The 18,406-nt window shown below is 42.4% G+C and overlaps 2 protein-coding genes across 7 annotated transcripts in view; both read right to left on the bottom strand.

Annotated features, from left to right (window-relative positions):
- Nucleotides 1-1,166: 1,166 nt before the first annotated feature.
- On the bottom strand, nt 1,167-12,049 carry LOC146663073 (uncharacterized). Of its 4 annotated transcripts, none has more exons than XR_014912999.1 (6): nt 11,865-12,049; nt 8,103-10,774; nt 6,310-6,403; nt 5,069-6,144; nt 4,881-4,944; nt 1,167-3,457 (listed from the first exon to the last, which is right to left on the bottom strand). XR_014912999.1 is itself a non-coding variant. In XM_085415677.1 (6 exons), the coding sequence occupies exons 2-5, from the start codon at nt 10,767-10,769 to the stop codon at nt 4,882-4,884; spliced, it is 2,874 nt and encodes a 957-aa protein (XP_085271803.1). In that variant the 5' UTR covers nt 10,770-10,774; nt 11,865-12,049; the 3' UTR covers nt 1,167-3,457; nt 4,881. The 4 variants fall into 4 exon arrangements, 2 of the variants coding, with proteins under 2 accessions (XP_085271803.1, XP_085271804.1); XM_085415677.1 differs by having other exon boundaries at nt 5,069-5,118; XM_085415678.1 differs by having other exon boundaries at nt 1,167-3,431; nt 5,069-5,118.
- A 2,558-nt stretch (nt 12,050-14,607) lies between these two features.
- The window catches only part of mpripb (myosin phosphatase Rho interacting protein b), a 49,481-nt gene continuing 45,682 nt past the window's right edge, over nt 14,608-18,406 (bottom strand). For 2 of the 3 annotated variants that reach the window (XM_085415674.1, XM_085415676.1), the window contains 6 exons: nt 18,214-18,373; nt 17,976-18,089; nt 17,733-17,819; nt 17,478-17,640; nt 17,300-17,385; nt 14,608-15,569 (listed from right to left, as the gene is read on the bottom strand). In XM_085415674.1, coding sequence (XP_085271800.1) covers nt 15,498-15,569; nt 17,300-17,385; nt 17,478-17,640; nt 17,733-17,819; nt 17,976-18,089; nt 18,214-18,373 — 682 coding nt within the window. In that variant the 3' untranslated portion in view covers nt 14,608-15,497. Of the gene's footprint in view, nt 15,570-16,882; nt 16,958-17,299; nt 17,386-17,477; nt 17,641-17,732; nt 17,820-17,975; nt 18,090-18,213; nt 18,374-18,406 lie in introns of all 3 variants that reach the window. The other variant, XM_085415675.1, reaches the window with a different exon arrangement.

The following is an 18,406-nucleotide window of genomic DNA, read 5'->3' as shown; positions in this document are numbered from 1 at the left end:
AGTCAAAAGGCAGTCAAACAAGAAAACAGAGTTAAGAGAATGGCAAACTGCATTGTAGCCCTTCTTTTACAATAATAATGGATTGCATTTATATAGCGCTTTTCGGGACCCTCAAAGCGCTTTTACAATTCCACTATTCATTCACTCTCACATCCACACACTGGTGGAGGCTACAGTTGTAGTCACAGGGGCAGACTGACAGAAGCGAGGCTGCCATATCGCACCGTCGGCCCCTCTGGCCATCACCAGTAGGTGAAGTGTCTCGCCCAAAGACACAACGACGAGACTGTCCAAGCCGGGGCTCGAACCGGCAACCTTCCGATTACAAGACGAACTGCCAACTCTTGAGCCACGATCGCGCTTTTAAATAGTAGATTTACTCATGCATGAGTTCCACCTGTCTTTGTGTTTTTGCTAAGTGTTTGTGAGCTGTTACATTCTCATAAAGACAAAGCAGGTGAAATATGGTTATGAATTAAACAGCAAATGCATTGCTAACTAGATATTTCACATAACAGCTGTTAATGTCAAACTTAATATCATGAATTAATAAGGGAGCTTTTCTGTTGCATGAACTTTGGCGCCCTCTGCATCCCAGTAAAATTACTGGTTATTACCAGTAAGGCTTTCAGTAGTTTTGGATCAGTGTGATTTTATAAAATGTCCTTTTGAACAACCAAGACAAAGTGGATTAAGTAAGGGCCCTGTCAAAGCTGGATAATTGTTATTCAGATTACATCTTTTAAACGACTGCGCCCAGAGCAGCATCTACGGTTTTATCCAGTTACTGGAGGTGTCCCAGGTTTAAATGCTTTCATCCCTTCCTTCTCTTTTAGGGGTGTGTGGTTGTTTTATGTATTGCATTCAACAAAAATCTGTAGATGGCTGCAGGTTTATGCTGCTGTCCCTTGTCTGCTTTCTTCCCAACCATATAAATAAAAAGACAAAAATGTCTCAACTTTGGAAAAACTGAGCCAAACTGTGGACATCACCTCAGTATGCAGGATGAAGGGATAAATGCTATAACTATATATCAATTTCACATTTATTTTTATCATAATATATAATTTCATATTAGTCATTCTGATGCTTTGCAGTATTCTAATATGTCTATATTATGAGATAAAAACTTTACTCAAGATAAAGATAAAAAATTCTTTCAGAAAAACAGTGAACAAAATATTTATTCTTAAACAATTACATGACCTCTGGTGCTCCAACAAATGGACAAGACAATACAAAAAAAGTTACCATAAAAATAAGACGATGACAAAAGTGTGACAGTGAAGCAGTCCATGTCCTAAAACAAAACACCGCATCACTGACGGACACATGGAGGCGGCGTTGGAATGTGACGAGTAGTGTGTAACCAGGACAGAAAAAAGGCGTTACATCTGAGGAGATGAGCACTTCCTGCTACATGTGTCATTGCTCCAGTCAATGTGGGGTTGACACAACAGAAGAAAACAAACATAAAAACCCATTCGAATATCTGAGATTCAGCCCTGAGATTAACACACATACAACATAGTTTTAAAAAAATCCAAGCATTTTGCAAGACTGTAATAATAAAACATTCTCCAAAATCTCTATTTGGTACAAGTGCTTGAAACTGGAAAACGAAAAACAAAGAACTACAGGCTCAGTGACACACCTGCTTACTTAAAAATGGTTGATTAAAACATTTATTATTTCACTGCAACAAAATATAAAAACGGCAAAACAGAAAGATGGCACAAATGGAACAGACATGGTGTTTTCAGGGTAGGGAGATGTGTGTGTTTGTATCCTGCTGCTGCTGGTGAGACACTAAGCAGACGAAGCCTTCAGCTGCCTCTGTGTGGATGTCTGTTGACATCGAGTAATGGCTTAATGGGCCTCACACAGCACAGCGCTGCTCCTAATGGCGCTAAGGAGAAGTACACAGACTTTAACACCAAAACTGATCACAAAGACTTTTTCTTCTAAAACAAAAAACAGAGTCTGACGTCCTCAACAGGTACGCTGGGTTTGAGCCAGTCCCACAGAGTAGGTGAGCACCTGTGCAGTCAGAGGGTTTTACTAGGAGGCGGCCCAGCACGTATCTGGTATTACTAACAACAGAGTCTGCTGCATAAAAGTGCATGCAAGCTGCCCTCAGGAACACCGTGTGCAGTACATCCACGGATTTGTTGTTGGACCACAAGCTAGTGAAGGAACACTGAGTCCATGTAGCGCTGGTAAGTCAGATAAGGCTTCTTCAAAAGCAGCATGTAGGCCCAAGTAAAGACATCAGGAACCTTAATACTAGCGCGGCCATTCCTATTCAATTTAAGACTGATGGAACACCAGAGTAACTGTTGCCCCTCCTTGTTGGGTCTGAAGTCAAGTGAGCAGCTGAGTGGTCCTGTAGTCTAAGGGGGCTGGTTTGTTGAGATGATGAAAGGGAAATCTAACACAGGATTCCCTTTCCTTAAGGAGTGGAAGAAAATTAATTGTTTAATAATTTATAAACCCCTAACACAGCTCCTAACAATTCAGACTGAAGTTTGTAAAGATCCAAACTGATTTAAAGATCGTACAGGCAGAAATTCTCTCAGGCCGAGGTGGGAGGCAGGCAGTTGGATCTGACTATTTTAAGTTGACAAGGTGACCAATGAGCCTCAAAAGCCAGATATAAGAGCCTGAAGCCAACAACGTTTGGAGGCAGTGGTCAGCTGAAGACAGTAATACTGCAGCTGGAGCAGAGGGCCAAAGTGCTTCCTGTGAAAATACATTCAAATACATGCACGCTTTGCGGCTCGCTCAGTAACACCTGCTGGGTGAATCTGCACGGGAAACAGAAACCATAATGATCCAACAAGGTGTTGCATTAAATCTGGAACCCTGTTGTGTTGACGATAATCAGGTACCTTTACTCTGGGAGGGTACTACCTTGAACCACCAGCCCCTTCTTTCTGTCTCCATGACTGGCTGTTTAATTCAACATCAAAACTGCTTTAGCAATAACTTAAAAAAAACAAAACACAACACTCAATCCAACCTCTTTGACAATTGCTAAAGAAACCAATACAAGAATAAATAACCCAAATATAATCAAATACTTAGAAAATCTTTAAAAAAAATTAAATATCTTTGATTGTTATTCATATTTAATTCAGAAGAAGAAGAAAAAAGAAACCAAAACATCCCATATAAATAACTACACAAATAACAAATTCAGCATGTTACTTCAAGAACGGTTCTCGTCAGTCCGCGGGTGGTGTTGGCTGATAAGTACTGTCAGACTGGACTGAGGGAGGTGACCGGGGTCCTCCAGTCCCAGTGCCTGGTGGGGGTTAACAGTGCAGTTGAAGGACAGAGGGTGAAGTTAAGGTTTGCGGGTGCTAGCTGTCAGTCAGAACAACCCTGGTCCAGTGTCGCCATGGTTACCAGCGAGGTGGTGGGAAGGCCTGCGAAAATGCTGCAGGTGAATCTTCTAACAGGAGAAAAACAAAAACAAAAAACCCCCTCTCAATGCATTTCATAGAGAGCAAAAAAAGTAGCAGCAGCTGCCACTACATGAGTCATCACACCAGGGTTCGGGATCCTAACCACCAGTAGCTCGAGTGATAAGAGCAGGTCGATTTGTCTCAATGTTTCTCATTTGTTTCCCATTTCCCTTAGTAAAAACTTAACCATGCTTTGTTAAAGTAAACCCTCCGATCTAATAAAACTAGCTTATATGTTTTTAACAAATACACTATATTGCCTAAAGTAATCACTCATCTGCCTTCACATGCATATAAACTTGAGCGAACACTATTCTTAATCCATAGTGACTAATATGATGCAGGCCCACCCTTTGTAGCTGTAATAGCTTCTGTTCTTCTGGGAAGGCTTTCCACAAGTTTTAGGAGTGTTTATGGGAATTTTTGACCGGTCTTCCAGAAACACATTTGTGAGGTCAGACACTGATGTTGGATGAGAAGGCCTAGCTAGCTCAGTCTCTGCTCCAATTTATCTCAAAGGTGCTCTGTCGGGCTGAGGCAGGATTCTGTGCAAGCCAGTCAAGTTATCCACACCAAACTCTCTCGTCCATGTCGTTATGGGCTTTTCTTTATGTACTGGTGCACAGTCATGTTAAAATTGGAGCGGGTCATCTCCAAACTGTTGGGACCATGAAAGTGGCCAAAATGTTCCTTTTACTGGAACTAAGGGGCCGAGTCCAACTCATACCTCACACCATAATGCCCCCTCTACCAGACTTTACACTTAGCACAGTGTAGTCACACAAGTACCATTCTCCTGGCAACCACCAAACCCAGACTCGTCCATCGAATTGCTCAACGGAGAAGTGTGATTCGCTGCTCCAGAGAACATGTCTCCACTGCTCTGGAGTCCAGTGTCAACATGCTTTACACCCATGCATCCAACACTTTGCATTGTGGTTGATGATGTAGCTGCTCAGCCATGGAAACCCTTTCCATTAAGTTCTGTACACACTGTTCTTGAGCTAACCTGAGTTGCTGTCTTTCCCATTCACTTCCAGATTGTTATAATATCATGAACAGTTAATGGAAACAGTTAAATGAAATCACTCATTTCTGGCTGCATTTCGATGTTCTAGAGGTAACAGCACGTCTACATATGATTTGATTGTGGCTGAGGTTAAACTAAAACCATGCTCAATACTGTTTTTCAGGAAGTTGATGCCTCGTGCAAATCTGTACTGTGGGTTTAGAAAACGAGCTAAATTAAAATTAGCTTGTGTACTTTTGCCGCTCAGCAGATACCCCAAACCAAGATAACCACTATACTGGCTCACAGCTTTAAAAATACAAAAAACGCTCTCTTGTTGCCCGATATATTTCAACTGTCAGTGGTTTGATCAGCAGAAAGCAGAAAAAGTATTTACTGACCTCACGAGGTTTCTGTCCCCTTTCGTCCCATCTGCTCCCTGGAGGGGCCTTTGAATGTCTTGTTCTAAGAAGACATCACAAATCCAGAGGTTACGTTTTTAAATGATCACAAGCCAAATCTTCAATAAGAGCAAACATACATTTTAAAAGCGCACACAAATACAGTTTTAAAGAGCACTGCTGCTCACCTTGTGCTTCTTACACTTCATGGAGAAGTTTTCTTCAATGAGTACACAGTCTGCAGAACAAGAACAGAACAGGAGTTGGCAACGATGCACTGATTCATCTGCAAGGCTCAAACGCCCCCACGTGCAAGTTCAGCCTGAGCGGAAGTGATAAGAGCCAACAGCCCTTCACAAAGGAGCTATTTTCAGAACAGTGCACATGCGTGCACGCACACACTGAGCACAAAGCAACAGTCGTGGGTGTATGTGTTCAACTTTAACTTTGTACCTGTTAAAGTTTAACTTGAGACTTCAGATGTGGAGCAAAAAAAGTAAATAAGAAAGAGTAAAAACAGTAGTCAGAGGGGCAGATGGCATACATAAATCTAAAGTTACTCCATCAAAGTGTGGGTGGTGGCAAAAATTCCAATCACCAGAGGAAAACCTGCAGGGCTGCGTGCTACTGTAAGTAAATTCAACACTCAAGATAAGCCTGAAAAAATAGACTGTATATAAAAGATGAACCTGGCCACCAAGCCCTAAAACATACTTCGCTTTTTTGACTATTAGAGAAAAAAATGCTGTATTTAAGAAAACTTGGAACTACCAGTTAAGACTATAAAACACTCCGTAAAAGGTTTACGGATGTCACCTAGAGCCAGGGCCGTTTTCCCGCGGACTTCTACACAACTGAAAGCATTTTTCCCCAAACACAGGCGCCAGCAGAAAGAATCCAAGTTTGAGGCACTTCTGCATTGGCCAGAGTCAAATATGCACAAGGAGATTACTTCAGATTGTATCACTTCCCCTGCATTATCTCATTTTTATTTTGTGACAAAAGTCAAAGGAGCCTGGCTGATTGGGACCCACACCCATTTTCACACCTTGGCTCAGGCGATTAGAGGATCATCAGGGGGTCCTTTTGTCCCTCTGTGGGGGGAAACTCCCACTGGGTTTAAATCTGGGACTCTCCGCCATTTGACCTTAGAACTGAAGAAGCTTCTCGGATGAGAGGTGAAACGTCTTCAAGCAACTTAAAGGAGTCCAGACGCTTTTCTTTGCAAGCTCCTTTGACTACGATGACCTGGATGACTGAGAACCTTCACAGACATTTCGTGACAAAAGTTTCAAACTATGACGAAAATTATTGGTCAATGAAATTAATTCGGGTCCATCTTTTACATGCAGTCTACAACTTAAGCATGCATGCAAATTTTAAAATTGCACAAGACTGGCATGATAAGAGTTTTTGCTCTGCTGCGTACCTGACTCCAGAGCACACCTGTAGTGGTACTTGTTGGGGCAGCTTTTGAAGAAACAGCCCAGCGTAGCACCTGGGTCATTGCACGCTGAACACGTCTGAAAAAACAGCAGATGAGGTTAAGAGAAGACATCGTGCACACTTCTGCAAGCTGTGATTTCCATTTTTACTACATGGGACAGGATATATAGCACTAAGGTAATTACTATATAGTTTTAATTAAAACACTGCCTTCAGCAGCAGTCGTCATAATGTACAATGGCTGATGTAAACAGTGAGGCTCTTTAACAGTCTTTCAAAATAAAGCGAAACCGAAAGGCTGCATTTACCACCAATCTGACATCGGTCTGACTCACGATGGTTTAAGATGGTTAACACCTTATCACCTTGGGAGAAATTGAAAGAACGCTGCCTTGGTGTACCCTTCATACAGGAGACACTTTGACTTTAAGATGCCAATGTTGATCTTCAGTCGTATCAGGCATCAAACTAAAAGTCCCCGAGGCATGCTCAAGCTAAAATATACTATCACCTCTATTAATTTCTATGCATAACTCCTACTCCGGTGGCTGCAGGGACATGCTGGCACTAGCTGCTCCTCCAGCTGCAGTGTCTCAAGTGTATGTGTAGAACAATGGATGAACACAAGCTAGCTCAGGTTATCTTGAGCTGTATGACCTCAACCAACAGTCAAAAGTTTGCCGTGACACATTTTGCAGGGACTGTTTTATGAAACACACATTTGATATCATCATATAAATATCGAAGGCCTTAAGTTATGCAAGATTTCTACTAATGACTTAAAAAGAGATCAATGTTTAATTTAATGATCTTATCTTAAAAAGAGGCAAATGAAACATTGGGGGAATTCTGGACTAGGTCATCTGAACTACATGCTGAATAAGGATAGTTTCAGAAACTAGAACCTTTAAATCAACTTTCGGTCATTTTCGCCTTTTCTCACAAGGTTTCTAACTGGTTATATCAAATAGGTTATAAAGAGCTAAATTAGAACCTAACTCTGACTGCACAGTGCTTGTAATTATATGGTTGTAAAGCCACTGGCACCATTTTTCTCCTTAAGAATAACGGCCTTGGAGGACCCATGTTGGAACCGGGAGTGGCGTCACTCTCGAGGTTACCAAGTCTTGGTAGCAAAGTTGGAAAATCCGGATTTCATTTGCTCCTCAGCAAGGGGGAGCGTATATATTTATTACTAATACATCACTAACAACACTCCCTATGCTTGGATTTCAGTACTTAAAAACACTGCTGCAGCACGTTCACAGACAGAACCGGGTCAGTGCATATGACTATTTTAGCCAGTAGAAAATATACAACAGTAGCTACACAGACTACAGTTAGTGAGACTGCTCCAGGTTTCCGAGTTGGAAGCCTGAGTTCAGGGAGGTGTTCCAGGTGAGAAATCCTGACTGGCTATTTGCAAATTTTGACTTTTGGCCTCAAAAGAGAATGCACTGTACCCATCTTACTGTGTAGATGGTTAAAACTTTGCCAAAAAGTAAAGAGATCTCCCCAAAAATAGTGTCTCACTGTCGTTTTCCCTGCACCAATAATTTCCAGTGTTTTTCTAACTGAGCTAATAAGCTAATTATTCACATTTCCTCTTGCAGTGATTTGAAAGCATTTAAAATATATAACTCTCTTACAGGCACAGAAAACAAGCCACCTGCAGTACATTAACATCACAATGCTGCTTTCATTTCCAGCTTCATTATATCAGCTATGAGTCCATGTGCTATTGTGCAACACTCCAAATTTAAAGTGCAGATTTACCGTCTCCTGGCCTACTTTGACAGCCTCCTCCAGGCCGTACACTTTGCCCTTCACAAGGAACACGCCTGCAGACCAGATGCCGCAGTCTTCATGAAGCCAGTATTCACAAGGTTGGAGAAGCAACATAGGGGGGCTATACCAGTCCTCCACATTCGCAGAGCTAGCATCTGACCGCACTCGTTTAGCTGCAGGGCTGCCTGTGCCGATGGTGCTGATGTTCCATCGGTGGTTCTCTATTAGGCCCCTCTTCTTCAGCTGAGCTCCAGGCCTCAGGGCCCGCACAGCGGGCACAGCGGCACACTTCCTCCCCCTTCCTCTCATGCTGCAAGATGAAGAGTCCGAATCACTGTAGTCATCCTCTTTGAGGCCTAAAGTGCTGGCTGGTTTTTTGGTGCTCGGCTGGTAACCTTCAGGGAAGTAAGGGCCGTGAAGGTCCCCCAAGTCCATGGCGTTGGCTGACTGCCCACACAGGCAGCAGATAAGAGGGCGCTGATCCTGACCGTGAGTGGACACCCGGCCCAGCTGCAGACAGGAAGTGCTGGGTACGACTGCAGAAATGAAGCCGCTGGTATTAGCCTGCTGCTGCGAGCCCTTCTTGTGCTGCGCCCTTACCTCCTCTGGGTAATTGACGACAGTACACAGCGACGGAGAGGACTGCTGACGCTCCACGTGGATAAACGGAGAGAAACTGTCTGGCCTCATATCCCTTTTATCCTCCTTGTAGTTGACATACTTGAGCTTGATCTCAGGCTCTTTTGGGGAAAACATGGACGAAGACTGACCCGCTTTATGTTTCTTTCGCCTTCTTTTGGGAGTGCGAGCAGCCTTCGTCTTGGCAGTGGGCGACGCTTTGCTAGCAGGAGATCTGCTGTTGGCTTTGCCTTGGTTTTTCTTTGGAGATTTTGATGGTGGTGAAAATCTTGCCACCTGGATTTCCACTGAGGGGTCTGGCTGAGGAAGCAGTTCAGGCTCCTCCTTTGAGTTATTATGTAGAGCAAACTGAGGACTTGACTGTGGGGAGGTTTTCCTCTTTGACTTCACAGGGCTAGTTTCGGGTGGGTGCACAGGTTGGGAAACATTCACCGGTTCAGTCTTTGAACTCTCTCTCCGCGCAGCAGACCGGGGGCTTTTTGGAGGCGCGCTGCGCCGCGACTTTTTAGAATTACCGATCATTTCTGAATCAGAGGTAGAGTCTTTGCAGCTGTCAGTATTCAGGTTATTTGATTTGCCTCTTTTCAGAGGAGTTACTGCTTTCTGTTTCACTGGTTTCGCTGAGGCAGACACTTTTACTCGGCTTCTCCTTTTACCTGCTAACACAGAGTCTTTCTTCTTAGAAATAGATATAGTGGAATCGCTAGATGTTGACTGGGAAGCATTAACTTTGTTACTAGTGCGTATGCATCCTGATACTTTATACCTGCTTGAATTTATATTCATAACTATGGCCTCTAGCCGTGTCCCTCTGCTGGAACGTATTGGCAGCTTCTTTTCTTTCAAACTTCTCTCTAGTGCCTTTGCATTCCCGTTCATGTGAGGAATAACAGTCTTGTGATTGTTTTCAGGAACTTCCGCTGCACAAACATCATCTGTCAAGTCGATCAAAGGCTCCAGCGCAGCCTTTCGTCTACTGCCCGGCTGTTTATTTTCATCACTTGAATCCAACCTTGTGGTGCCATCGCTGATGCCAGAGCTTGGCTGAATGGCCCCTTCTGTATTCAAGCTATCACACGAGACCCCCTCAGTTGTCTCAAGATAAGAGTTGTCGCCGCTGGGTGAGCTCGAGGCCTGAGGCAGCACAAATACATCTTCCACATCGTCCAGTGAGGTAGCAGAGGGGGAAACAGGGTCCTCCAGAGGACTTATATACTCCCTGCTCAGTGAACAAAGGTCTCTGGCACCCGCACTGTCTGAGGCAACCACCTGCTCTGGTGTCTTAGACATGAGAAAGAGCACCTCAGCGCCTGCTTTCTCCTCGTCCTTCTCTGTGACAGGGGTGACAGTCTCTGGAGAGGATTCGGCACATGCTCCTGAACAGTTATCCAGATGTGGGCTGTCATCACCAGCAAGGCTGTGATTCTCACCGAAAGTGACTCCACTGTTACACTCATGAGAGTCCTGTGTTCTGTCCACATTGTTCTCCAGTCCCCCTTGAGCCTGAGACAATGACTGAAAAAGTTCCATCTGTGTGGCGAGGTCCTCGGGCCCCTCAACCTGCGCCAAGTAATGCTGGTTCACTGCATAGCCGGTCTCCCCGAGCCCTTTATCTGTGTCACAAGGAGGGTGGAGGGAGAACTTGCTGATAGGCGACACACTGTACAGAGGCGAGTGTTGAGATAGGGTGTCTTGAAAAGACAAGACGTGAGACCGGCTCACGTATGAAAGGGTGACTGTAGTGCGCGAGAAGGCATTGTCTGGCTGAATTTGATCCCCTGATTGGTGTGCGATGTCTGAGGAGCTGGTCTCTGAGAATCCCTGTAATCCAGGGTTGCTGTTCCCAGAGTTTGGGAACCAGCCGGGGCTCTTGACCATCGACAAGCCATCAAAAGCCGTCGTGGAGTTGAGGACACATTCTTCCCCTTTCCTGGCCAGGTCGATCACAGTGGGGATGCAGGAAGTAGAGAGCTCTTGAGGCTGTAGATCATCTATGCTCCCTGGTGGCTGCTCCATAACAACTGCAGTAGAAAAATGAAGAAGATATTCATGTTAGCTTATAAATGGTGGCATACAGAGATCAGTTTCTGGGTTTATTTCACCACTACACAGGATAACCAGAGTGGCTTTCCTAAGACCAAATACTCTTTCCCCCCAAAAGCTCCAAATCACAGTTTTACTTTTTACCATTACATTGAGTTGACACTTTGTTACACTGTTATTCAACACACTCAAAAGTAAGCTTATTTCATTTGAAGCAAAGAACTGAACCACAACCCCGTACAAATGAAGTCATGCTATTAAAATTAGCTTGGAAACTGACGTGTGCTTGATTTTCATTAACGCTGGAGAATATGGCAAGGGTTAACTGACAATTTACGCTTTGGCTTATTTCCAAATTGTCTTAATAGTATTAAATGTTCTGAATAAAAAGTTGTTACGTTTACCCAATAATCTCTGTCCGAACGCTGGACTGACTTTTTAACTACTAGAACTAACAGGTCGAGCTTGCTAACCACACTTAGCTTAGCCACAGCTAACGCTAGCTAGGCCCGGCTCCGGTAACATTCTCTAACTGCATTAAAGATTTGAGAACTTTAAGGGCTTTTTAGTTGAAGACTGGAAACCGTATCATACAAAACGTGATTTATCAACTTCTACTTATCGACAACAGCCACTGTTCATTTCGGCGAGGTCCACTGCCCGCAAAGTGTGATTATTCCGATAAATTGACAACTTTTATAGCTCAGTGACAGACACCGTGGGTTACATCCTACTGCGGCTCTTACTAACTTTAGTGCGAAAACAGCAGCCAATGAGATTTAAAGATGTTTTATTTTGTTTAAAATTGTGGCCTTTGCTTTATTAAATGAGTTCCGAATTGAAGAGTAGATCTTAAAGATTTAGAGAAAGACATCCTGTTCGCTAGTAGAGGTCCAAACAACACGTAAACCAAGGTATTATCAAATTACGGGTTACTTTTCATGGAGTTTGGCGAGACGTTCTCTCAATTAAAGAGAACAGCAAGCATCGGGGCAAGGCCCGGCTGGATGAAACAAAGACAGAGCGGAGGTAATGCGCTGTGCTGTTCTGCTGCTGATCAAAACTTACCCGGACGGGAGAAATCGCAGCTTTTTTAAACGTCCAGTTAAGAATCCCTCCCGCCCCACATCTCCTTCAGCAACACATCTATTCTAATTAACCCCAGTAAAAATTACAAAGTGAGAAAGCCCTAAATTAAATAAAGATCCACACACTTTCCAGGAACACACTACTCTGATAGCAGCACTGTCAAGTTGTACATAATCTAAGGCTTCCGGGCACTCCTTTCACAATAAAGTAATTACCAGTAGGTTTAGTGCTATAAAATTTTAACATGTCAATAAAAAGCAAAGTCCAAATACAAAAAAGGTTTCGCGAAATGAAACTCAGTATCTATTCCAGATAAATTAATTTGCCAGTTATCCAGCGGTTGCGTGCAAGCTGTCAAAGCTTCAGAACTTGACCTTGAAGTAGGCTAGCCTACTTCAAGGTCAAGTTCTGCTGCTAGTCACTGATGATGAAAAGTTTTTTGTGTTTTCTTTTTATTCAGCATTGCCGTCATCTGATATCGGGTGCCCTGACAAGTCAAACCGAGCAATGAAACAGTTGTCACTTGGCTAAGGAACAGAAAGGCATTATGGGAGACGAGTGGTGTGATCTAATAGAAAGTACTAATCAGTGCCTTACTTTTGAGTGTTTTATGATCTTTCGTTGCTACTGATAGCAGTATTAAAGAAAGGCCAACAACAACAACTACTACTAATAATAATAGTTCAGTTTCATTATATTAGCATCAAGTCACTACACTTGAGGTGCTTCATATTGTGAGGTACTACTAATAATAACAATAACACAGAGAAAATCCCAACAATCACACGACCCCATATGAGCAAGCACTTGGCGAAGGTGGGAAGGAAAAACTCCCGTTTAACAGGAAGTAACCTCTGACAGAAGAGGCTCAGGGAGGGGACCCATGCCACACCGTGAGCCATTGGAAGTGAGGTGAGGGAGACAGGACAAAACACAAGTTGTGGAAGAGAGCCAGAGATGAATAATAAATAATGATGAAATCCAAAGTGGTAACACACTTTAGGTTCAATAGCACAGTGGTAAGACTGAGATAAGGAAGTATTCCATCAATTAGTATACCACTAACATACACATAATGCATACTGTACAACAAAAGTTACATTAAAATCACTTGGTGATGTGAATAACAGTTGTTACAATGTAATGTGTGATCGTCCAGCAAGACGGTCATGGGAGTCTGTGTGGAGTTTGCATGTTCTCTCTGGGTTCCTCCTACAGTTCAAAGACATGCATGAGGTTAGGTTACTTGGTGATCCTAAGTGGCAGTAGGTATGACTGGTTGTTGCCTTCACAAAGTATGTACTGTACTATGCAGTATGCAAAACATATGCAGTATGGCATGTACTACTTCATCATAACATCACACTTTAAACTTTGAACCTGTTTCTGTACAGGTTTTCTATAGTTGAAAATAGCTTAGCGTGCCTTAGATCTGAGTTATTTTTAATGGCCTCAAAGCAACCTGTTAATGCAGCAGAGAAATGAAAACCACAGGACTGTTCATAGGCAAGTAACAAAATTAGTTCATATACTACTGTCTAATGAATTGTTTTGCTAAAGTACAATAAACAGCTGATGACCATTATGAAGAAGGTCGTAAACAATGGCAAGAAAATAGTTTTTCAGAAATTTAAAACAGGCCTTTGTAAACATGTTCCCGGGTTTATTCAATTCCATTTTAATTATATAAGGCCAGATCACAACAGTCACCTCAACACATCTAATTATAAGTCTCATTTTGGGTTATACTAAATAAATTACTACGTCCATTTGTTAAACCATGGTCAGTAATAGAATATGCTCATTGTCACCAAAACCTTTTCACTCCAGCCTCAAAGGAATGTCACAGCAATTACTGCGTATGACTATAGCCAGACCCTTTGACACCAAGGGACCACCTTTGGAGCTGAGAAATGAAGCCAGTGTGGAAGTACAAAAAAATAGTTCTTCTACTGTAATTTTTTTGCACTTCCACTCGTTCACATAGGGTCATGTTCAATTTGGTCAACTTTGCAGAATGAAATATGTTTAGAGTTTGGTACAAAAAAAGGGGGTTTTGGTTTCTGTGAATAGTTTTTAAGATGAATAATGATACTGAAAATGTTAGCAGACACTTTTATTCCAAAAAATAGATTCCCTAATATTTGTTATGTGTGGAGTTGTTTATTTTCTCATTTACATTCTGCTCAAATCAACTGGTTGTTGTGTTTGTTTCATTCAAAACATGTTACAGGGGACGTTGCAGCATGCCTTCTCATGGAAAAACTATGCGTCATTAGCACTAATTAAATGGTTGTAGTGTTTCTCACGTTTTTCATGTGTCTGGAGTCATACATACAAATCAGCAAATAGCTAATATTAGGAGAGAAATCCGTATCCAAATCTGGGATGTGGTGTCTTGCTGAAAGGTGAACTTCAGTCCTTCGTCGTGACTCATTTTTGCTGTAGAGAAGCGACTTCTTACCATGATCCTACCACCACTGCGATTGTAGTAGTCAGAAGATATGTACAGCTTTGTATTTACCAGATATTCTTAATGGGGGTGGGTGTCAGTTTTAAAGTTTTATTTGATTGTGCTTTGCCCGACCCTCTTTGACTTTAAGCGTTACAATAAAATAAGTTGTGTTCAGTGTTTGTTGAGAATATTTATCCCCATAAAAAAAAAAAAAAAAAAAACACACCCCGAGTTCAAATGCGGTTCAAAACTTCAAAACACACAGAAAAGGGTGCAAAAATATTTATTGCTAATAAACCTGTAGTCAGTTGGTGTATATTTGCTTTATATTTACAATAATAGAGTACAGAGGAATGGGAATGTGAAAGAAAAATCCCAACCACTTAAATAAATACAAAGGGACTGCCACTGAACAAGACTACAAACATAAACCAACTCCAGCAACTCCTATACAGTTGGACCAATGATTGCAGTGAGAGAAAAAAAAATCTATATAAACTTTCATATATATTTAAATTATAGTCAGTGAATCTTGTCCTGATGCATTCAGCTGTCGCGCACTGATTTTATCTGATTTTTTTCCCCAAGACTGCAGAAACATCTTTGATGTTAATTTCAAAGTAACACAAAGCAGCAACATGGGTGAGCACTTTTTTTCTAATGCAGACAAGCACTTTTGTTCTATAGCTTGTTTACTGAGCAACACTTCCATCTGTGCTGGAATGATAACGGAGAGGAGGAGCGTTAACGTGCAGACTGAACGCCAGACTCATTCCTACGGTTTTGTTATGCAAGTATTACTCGTCATTATGTAGTTGTAGTTTAGCCATTTAACATCACATTTATGCTTTTGGCTAGCAACAGTCTAGAGAGTTAAAACAGTAGCTTACACAGTCATAGTTCTAGTGTATGCATGAAAAATGCTCATTTAAAAACAGTATTTACAGTAAGGAAAAAAAATACAAAAAAGTCACAGTTAACTGAAGTGCATGGAATGCAAACTAAACATGAAATTCAAACTTCATAGCATGTTTTTAATAATAAATGATCTGTGTTTGGTGACCAGTGTGTAGTTGTTACTAAATAAGTCATTACAGAGCTAAAATATAGTGGGCTTCTAAACATGCAGCAAGGTAGGGGGACGTGACGTGTCACTGTCAGAACTCCTTAGTGTCTTTATTTTCAAACAGGTGGAGTCTCTGCTCCGCTGTCAGCCCTTCCTTCAGACTCTGGTGGGATGAAGAGAGAAAAAGCAGATGCTAAATAAGTTTATGATGAACCCAACTCTGGACACGTGTGCTGTTTCTGAGCAAGCAGTGTTTCTCCCAGTGTAAACCTGATGTCACCCAGTGAGTTATCCCTCTCAAATAGAGTGTTAACACACCACACTACAACTGATAGCAAACCCTTCTTTAGCATGTGTGCTATGGAGTCCCAAAACTGATAAAAGGTTGCATAAAATGGGTTTAACTCAACTGTTTTACGTCAACACTTTTCCTTCACCTCGAAGTTTCTCCATTATAACTTATACATATATAAGTTCTTTTAATGTTCAGCTAATTGCACATATTCAAAAGCAGACTCCAAACCTCTTTGTTCTCACTGTTAACTTGCATTTTATTTTGCTCTTTTCACTGTAAATCATATGTTGCTTTTTAAGCTTTTACTTTGTGCACATTGAATTAAAAGTATAACAAAATGTGCAATAAATAAAATGACCATTGTGATTGAAGTTCATATCTTGGCCAACATTTTATATTTGATTTTACATTTACCTTTGTCATGAAGTCACTCAAACTGAAAAAGCATTTTCCAAGCTAGGCAGCTTCACATCAAAGCACTGTGGCAGTTAGCAAGGCTGTGACCTCTTTACTTCCTCCCTTATTCATTCACAACTTCCCTTCATAGAGATCGTGCTGGTTAGTCGCCAACCGCATCTTTGAACTGGGAACTGATGCATTGGTGCATTAATAAAATGTGTTTAACCAACAAGAACAACAAAATATTGAGTCGACTAGATGCAGACACTTCTAGTATTATTTTACTGTGAACATTAAACTATTACTAAGACAAAAACTCTCATGTTAACAAGTCTATTTAAAGATATTCAAGCAAAATTACTTTTTGATTTTATTGAGAAAGTGAAGATGAAGGAAAAGTTTTTCCACGTTGTTCTTGTCATTTTAATCATTCACCTGCCTAACAGTGCTGATTAATTAAGAGTTCAGGTGCATCTTGACTTGTCTGACAAACAGCTTTTTATTAGGTTTGGGACTTCATTGTTTAGCACTGTGTAAGTAACCCCCTCATACAATACAGTTCATGGCTGATAAAGTGAAAGGACCCACATATTAGTAATCAAGCCCAGTGATAAGTCACATACACAGTCACTCTACCAAACCTGACATTCATTCTTCACCACCATGCAAGTGTGGAGTATTTGTGCATACTAATGTGCAGAATCTGATCTTTTGAGTGGCTTGAGAGGTGGAGGACAGGAGGGTGTGCTTATCCACCCATGGGTGCGTCTGGTTTGGTTTACCTAAAGGAGAAGGGGGAGGAAGCTTACACGTCGTCAGCAGCCCTAACTGTCCCAGGGCATGTCTCGACTCACAGACTGAAGACAGAAGGGGGAAAACACACAGGCAAGTGTGTGTAAGACTACTGCGGTGTTTCATTTGCAATACAATGCCTACAATGCAGTTCTGATGGGAGTCACGACATGGATCAGGAAATTGCAGCCGGTTTGCATGCAATGCTGCATGCAACTTAGCAGGTGACCTGTAGGTGGCAGCAAGTCACTGGAAACAACTTCTCAGGCTTTTGAAGGCTGGAGTTAACCACTTTCAATATCTGCTGTTGCTTGAGCAATGATACAATGGGTGATAGAGTTCAATGAGAAAACCTGAATTAACACATCTGATAAAACTCTTTGCATGCCCCTTCACAGGACACTCACCTTTGACCTCATGGTGCGCTCTGAGCGTTTCGCTGCAGCAGCTGCCATCTTGAGGATGTCAGGGTTGCTTTTGGACTTCATGATATCTGGAGGAAAAAATGTGTCGGTCACAATAAGATAAGAGTCTGGGTGCGAGTCGATTCCAACATGAGGTGTGTTTTGCGGCGCGTTTTCGTACCATAGCCCCCTCGTTCCACCTCCTCCAGCGCCGGCTCCCCGAGCGCCTCATGAGCCAGCTGCAGCTGGTCTCTGAGCCGGCCCAGATCCCGCTCTGCTTTGGCCTTGACAATGCTCAGCTCTGTGTAAATGTCCTTGTACTTATCTGTTGCATATTTCTTATCCTGAAAGCACATTGTTTGGCAGTTCAGAGAAAGGATTTATCTTTAGATCTGTGATGAATTTATGAGGGGGAAAGAAAAAAACTGAAATGTACTCTTTGGGCTGCTTGCAGTTCATCTTTGAGGGAGTTGATTTCCTGCTTCAGGTACTGGACTTCAGACTCCTTCACTCGCAGCATAACCTGGAAAACAAGACGAGGAAAAAATTATGCTAAAAATATGAGCCAAGTCACCTTGAGGGTGGAAACATTTCCTGAGGAGAGGCTATTAAAACCTTACTAGCAGAGACTCGTTTTCATACGTTTCACATCCAGGAACTTATGCGACTTGAACCTTACTTCTAACTCGTAGAGCTCCTTCCCCTGTATTGTGGTATTTGTGTCTCCCACTCCATCCTCAGAGGTCATGGAGCGCATCTTAGTGATTTCTGCTGCCAGTCGGTTGTTCAGCTCCTGAAAACATCCCACAGAAGCAAATCAGAAGACTCAGAATGACAGTGCACTTTCATGCCCACTGGGGCAGTTATAACACAGTTATTTGTGCGCTCAGGTGAGCAGTGTGCGTTTCTGTCGGCACCTGGTTGTGCGCGTTGAGCTCCTGGTTCTCTCTCTGACACTGCCTGAGGGCCTGTCGCTCTGCCTCCAGTGCCTGGGCCAGGTGGGCGTTTTCCAGGCACTTCTGGGAATACTGTTCCGACAACACCTCAATCTCCCGCTGGAAGGAACACAACTCCTCCCTGAAATACAATTCAACACCGTGCTGAGAGGAA

Source organism: Rhamphochromis longiceps, linkage group LG8, assembly GCF_057381845.1.
Source record: "Rhamphochromis longiceps isolate RC_006_pf linkage group LG8, R_longiceps_female_GT1.1, whole genome shotgun sequence".
Classification (NCBI taxonomy): Eukaryota; Metazoa; Chordata; class Actinopteri; order Cichliformes; family Cichlidae; genus Rhamphochromis; species Rhamphochromis longiceps.
The sequence above is the reverse complement of the archived record's forward strand: the minus strand, read 5'-3'. Positions and strand labels throughout refer to the sequence as shown.